The 6,297-nt window shown below is 39.4% G+C and overlaps 1 protein-coding gene across 1 annotated transcript in view; it reads right to left on the bottom strand.

Moving 5' to 3' along the window:
• LOC118203414 (uncharacterized) overlaps positions 1-6,297 on the bottom strand; it is a 183,529-nt gene that overhangs the window by 59,466 nt on the left and 117,766 nt on the right. The window contains exon 3 of the mRNA XM_085813718.1: positions 14-162. Coding sequence (XP_085669844.1) covers positions 14-162 — 149 coding nt within the window. The remainder of the gene's footprint in view (positions 1-13; positions 163-6,297) is intronic.

Below are 6,297 nucleotides of genomic sequence, written 5' to 3'. Positions count from 1 at the left end.
TTTTAAAACTTACCTGCCAAAGACAAAATCTGCAAGCTTCTCATACAGCATAAATGTTTGATACCATAATCCCTGATCTGAGAACACCATCTAAGGTAAAGCGCGCATAGGTTGTTCATCGTCGACAAATAGCCAAGTCCGACGTCTGTTATATGCACGCACCTGCAAAACGAGAAGAAAGATTTCGTTAACATCATACATTTATATACTAACTTTAAACGCTAATTTTAATTATACATGTGTTAACATTTATACATAATTGTTGTTAACTTTAACTATCAACAAACTCTTTCCAGTTGTAGTATATGAAATGCTAAATGGCATGTATCTAGCTACGAGCAGCAAAAATTTAAATGATGACACGATATGATAAGCTCAACTGTGTACACATAAAATAAAAAAAAAAAGTTAAAATTAGTTTAAGTTCCCCAAAGTTAAGCAAAAAATTGGAAAATCGCGATGAATCGGTTAAAACTAGTTCGAGATTTTTTAAATTCGGATATGTTACAAATAAAAGCAAGCGACTTCGAGTTGCATTATGCAAACGAGTATCACTACCATCACTTCACATAAATACGATACAGCTTGAAAACCAGCATTCAGGAGGGAATCGCTATTCAATGACCGACAGTATATTAAACAATGCCGAGATAGCCAAAGTGTCAAAATGAGTTCGAGGCCACCGCATTTGCCAGCAGAATTGCGGTATAGAATCATACGCCGATTAAAAACAGGTCAACGACAGTGTGACGTTTCCACAATCATTCCGAGGTAAGCCAGCTGTGGAAACAATTTCTAACTACTGGTTCAGCCTCTTGATGACCTACTGAAGTCAGGCCAGGAGTTACCACTTCTGCAGATGACCGGTATTGACTTATTGCACCCCGCAACTGGGCTGCAACTTCATATGATCCTTCGTGTAGCAGAAAAAAGCGCAGCTTAGTTCTGCTCTTTTTTCTGCTACACTAAGGATAGTATTACCCCCGACAATACGCAGAAGGCTACATGAAAAGGTCTGTATGCTAGATATGTATTAGGTAATCATGTAAAGTGTACTCAGAATCAACGGAAGGCTGTTCAATCATGAAGGTAGCTTTTTGCTTTGTGGAGTGACTGTCCACGTGTTTATATATGAAGGGGAGCTAACACTCGATATCTTCCGTCTAACAAAATGGAAAAAAATACCTAGAAAGGCGGCAGTGTTCTTGTATGGGCAAGACTACACATGCCTGTATGTGCTGCCACATGAGAGTACACGGACTTGTATGTACTGCCACATGACCCAACCTTACACTGCTCGCCTCGTGCACCAGTTCCGTTAAGAAGAAAATTTTGCCTAAATGGAATGTCCTCGAACGTAATTCCATTTAGCATTCATGGGACATTCTTGGGAAACATTTTGCTGGCCTCCAACTACCTCTCCAAACCCTAGATGGGCTTAGAACTGCTTTACATGAACAATGGGCATTGATATCCCTACACCTCATTGGCAACATTATCAACAGCATGAGACATTACTATTCATATTCACTAGTGAGAAATTTGTTTTTTATATTTATTTTGTATGTCCGAATTTACAAGATTTTAGGCTCCTGTTGATATCACAAGATATAAATAACCTATAAAACATTTTCTTGTGTGTTAATTTACAAGTAGTATGATAAATATTATCATCAACTTTCGTCCAATATTCTTGCATTCTGTTGATGTTATCATTAGTCTTCCGTTTGTTGTTTAACTTTTGGAGCCCAGTGTCTATTTACTAGCCAAACAATGTCCTCAAAATGGATATGTACATACAATTAACGATAACATAAGGAAAGTTGTGTATGTACATTTTAACTCATAAAAAAGTATCGAAAAAATAATGCCAAGGTGATGGCCATTCATCAATTGTTAAATCAAAAATATTGTTGACAGCCAAATGACATCATATAAAACCTGATCGTGCTTTGAAACAGGTAGAATTACAACTATAAAAGTGATATATCGTAGAGCAGATATCAGTCAAACTTTTTTACGAGAAGGGCATATTCCATAAAAGTGGAAGTTAGGCTGGCACTGCAATAGTTAACGAAATATCTCTCTATGCTGCATTTTTTTAGCAATCGCTGCAGTTCAGTTACATCATAAACCTAACCGTTTTATTTATGACTAACAAAATTCTTCTTTCCACCCAGCATTAAAATGATATGTATTCTGCTTCTTATTTCGTTTTTAGTAAACGAAGTATTCGCAAAAAAATTTGGGTATCATGTTTCAATGGAAATATCCATTTTGACCGTTTTCGAATATGTTTTGACTATTTTTTTTTTTTTTTTTTTTTTTTTTTTTGCGTAAACGTCTGTGCATATGGGCAGAATAAAAGACTCGTTTTTCCGAAACAAATTGTAAAATAATTTAAAATGGATTCTTTTCGTGACATCTGTACGTATGTACGTATGTATGTATCTCTCACAACTAAAAACTGATTAGCTATAGAACGTTGAATTTTTGTATATGGGACTGCTGTATATTTAGTTGTGCACCTCCCTTTTCATTGTAACTGGCATTACCAAAAGTGTATATTTATATATACCCCGTTACCCAGCTTAAAAGTCCTTACCTGGCCTTTATTTTTGTAATCACTTGTCGTAGTCACATACTTCCAATTACAGAAGTGCTATAAATAACGAAAATATTCATGTTTTGGTAATTCAAATTAAAAAAAAAATTTTTTTTGACAAGTAGCGGAATTCAACTTTTAATGCGATCTTCTGGTTCCTGAACTTATATTTGGGAAAGTTTTATACTCGTTATGAAAAAGTAAAATTATAAGAAGTTTTAACCCTGTGCGACAAAAATTGACTGGGATATTTACTTTCAAAATTTGCTGTTTTTGATGTCATTTTCAACTTGTTTTGAGGATTCGGTTCATTTTTGTATCATTCGAGGACATAAGTTTAAATGAAGTGCAGCAAAAAATTGTGCATAATTTTTATAGGCCGTAGAAGAAAGTCGTGGTGTCAACATCAAACTTTTTTTTTGGACGCGGTACTTTGTTTACTTCTCAAAATATAAATTTATGAAATGATAATTTTATATAAGAACAGAAGTTGCGGTTGTAAAAGCGCAGCACGCCATGATTTGACGCAGTAATGGGAACAAAAAATACACTGGTGTGCAAATTTAAGGACGAAGTCGAAAAATTAGCATATCAGCTGAACGAAGAGGCAGAGCGGACAGAAAGACCAATCAGGAGATTAAGTAAGGTGATGTACGGTAGCACATGCGCAGATATGCAGGTAGACGTAATGGGGGAGTGTCTGAGTAGTATAAAGCATGTTGTCGGTGTAAGATCAGTATTACTGGCAAAGAGATTGCACGCCGTATAGCAGTTAAAATCACACCGAGTTGCTGCCTCAGCGAGAAATGGCGAATAATCAATCTGTTAGACGACATCTGGATGCTTTTACCCGAGGTCGAATCATTGGGAAGTTGGAGGAAGGCCGCAGTGTGACAAGTGTGGCTGCAGAGTTCGGAATTGCTCACAGCATCGTTTCACGACTTTGGAGACAATTTCAAACTACAGAAACAGCTATCCGGGGGTTTAGTAGTGGTCGTCCACGAGGACCCACACCCGCAGATGACCGGTATATTGCCTTACAGGCCAGAAGAAACAGGCGGCAGACAGCGGGAGAAATCGCTAGACACACGACACAGGCGACTGGACGACCGATATCGCGTTTTACCGTGGCCAGCAGACTGCACGGTGATGGTCTGTTTGCACGACACCCTGTACGGTGTGTACCTCTAACGCCTGCCCATCGGAGAAGGCGTTCTCTGTGGTGCCGGGAACACCGGAATTCGAGAGACAATGAATGGGGACGAGTACTCTTTACAGATGAGAGCAGATTCAGTCTGAGTAGCGATTCTCATCGCATACTCATCTGGAGAGAGCGGGGAAGCCGCAATCATCCCTCGAACATCATTGAAAGGGACAGGTATGGAGGTGGCGGTGTTCTCGTTTGGGGAGGCATCATGCTTGGTAGTCGTACAGACCTTCACATCTTCGACGCAGGTTCAGTCAACGGGACCCGTTATTGTAACGAGATTCTTCTTCCATATGTGCGTCTTTTTAGAGGCGCTATGGGTCCGCAGTTCCTTTTCATGGACGACAATGCACCATGTCATCGCACAGTAGCTGCCGAACAGCTCTTAGAGAGTGAGGATATTGAACGTATGGATTGGCCGTCACGATCTCCGGATCTCAATCCCATCAAGCATGTATGGGATTTTCTAGGCAGACGCTTGGCAGCTCGTACCTTACTACCAGTAACGATTCCGGAGCTTCGATTGGCGCTGCAAGACGAATGGGCAGCAATGCCTCAACAACTCATTGTCACCCTCATTCTCAGCATGGGCAGACGCTGTGAAACCTGCCTAGCAGTAAGGGGAGATCATATCCCCTATTAAAGACTGGATGTTTCTTGCTGGACACCTATCACAGGGATGTTTCGGCCTTCAGTCGCATTGCGCTCCATGCTACTTTTTCAATAAAGCTTCTTTTTATCCCCCTGATTTCTCTTTTAGTAAGTGTTGCTTACATTACTCGTGTCCTTACGTATTGGGGATCTTACGGTATTAAATGTGTTGATTTGGAAAGCTTTTGTACAAAGTTATATTGAAAAAACCGTCTCGTCCTTAATTTTTGCACACCAGTGTAGTTCACTGTATGCGGAATCAGATGTTCATATCAGTCGCAAATGGATTCATCTAGCCATGTAGTATTGTCTAGTTGTCGCTAAGATTCAATTTTCGTCGAAACTTTAATTGTACAGTTGGTACAGTAGTTGAAGTGGTAAAGATAAAAAAGGAATTTGTGCTTAAATTATTCCTTACGATTAAGAATGTTTGTTATCTAAAATTTAGAAGCGTCTAAAGGAAGCCTTGTTGGTGATAGGTATAGGGTGTTTCATATTGAATAGGATAGCGCAAATTCTGTAATTGATTTATTAAGCCAAAACAAATTGTTTCTGAAACTACATTTATAAAACTTTTATATGGCAGCAGTGAAAAATCTTCCGGCTTTGAAATCGCCGCTGTTAATTAAAATGGCGCTACTCGGGAAAGATTATTGTGTTTTGTAATACGCCAAAATATCATCGTTTATCGTCATTCAATACCTTTTCAAGACATTTTTAGCCCAAAATTTTGTAAAGAACACCAGATTGTCACAGCATCGAACGTTGGGTGAAGCAGTTTTAAAATATGTGATGCTGGTGGAAGAAAACCAGCCTAAGACGAGCAGCAGCACAAACCGAAGGGGTTGATAAATTTCATGAGACATTTTTACGAAGTCCCACAAAATCAACGCGTCGTAAGCGCTCTGAACTTAATGTACCTCATGTAACTGTGTGGCATATGTTACGGAGACGTCTACAATTCGGACCATACGTTTTCAGAAGGTACAGGCGTTAAAGTCTTGCGACAAACAGTAACTTTATTGCGTAAAAACTTTCTGTGATAATTTGCAAAATAAGCTGCAGGTAGAAGATCAGCGAACAGACTTGTGTTTACGGATGAAGTCACTTTTAACGTTTCTGGCAAAGTTAATCGACATAATTTACGATTTTGGGACACGGAAAATGCACATGATGTAAAAGAACACTACGTGAATCTCTAAAAAGTGAACGGTTTCTGTGCTATTTCCAACAGATGTGTTTTTGCTCCTTTTTCTTCTTGGAAAAATTGGTTAACTGGTGCGTTTACCAAGATATGTTATGAGAGTGATTGTTCCCTCAACTGAAAGAAGCGGTTCCCGACTTAATTCTGCAGCAAGTCTTAATTCTACTAATTAGCACTTAATTCTACGTTTTTATGCCAATGTGCTCCACCACCATTGGCATAAAAACGTAGGCCAGTACCTGAACGATAGTATACCCCATTACTGGACTGGCTATGCTGGGTCAAACGATATGCCATTGCTTGTTGGCCACCGAGATCCTCAAATCTAACCCTTTGTGATTTTTCCCTATGAGGTTTTATTAAAGGGATTCGTGCCTCCATTTCCCCAAAACTTACGCAATTGATGCAGCGGATAACTGAAGTTCTAGAATCGTTAACAAAGGATATTCTATCATGAATGTGGCAGGAACTGGAATACCGAATAGATGTTTCCGTATCACCGTAAAAGGCATTTCTTCCGCCTTCTTAGCGTGCCTTCGTAGTGTAGTGGTCTGCACGCTGAGCGCGTATTCCAGAGGTCCGTGGTTCGATTCCCGGCGAAGGCGTTGCTCATTTTTTCACTTTTCCTGC

Source organism: Stegodyphus dumicola, chromosome 3, assembly GCF_044657685.1.
Source record: "Stegodyphus dumicola isolate Sdum_Otavi_A_Nest chromosome 3, ASM4465768v1".
NCBI classification, from domain to species: Eukaryota; Metazoa; Arthropoda; class Arachnida; order Araneae; family Eresidae; genus Stegodyphus; species Stegodyphus dumicola.
Note: the sequence above shows the minus strand (reverse complement) of the source record. Positions and strands in the feature narration are given on the sequence as shown.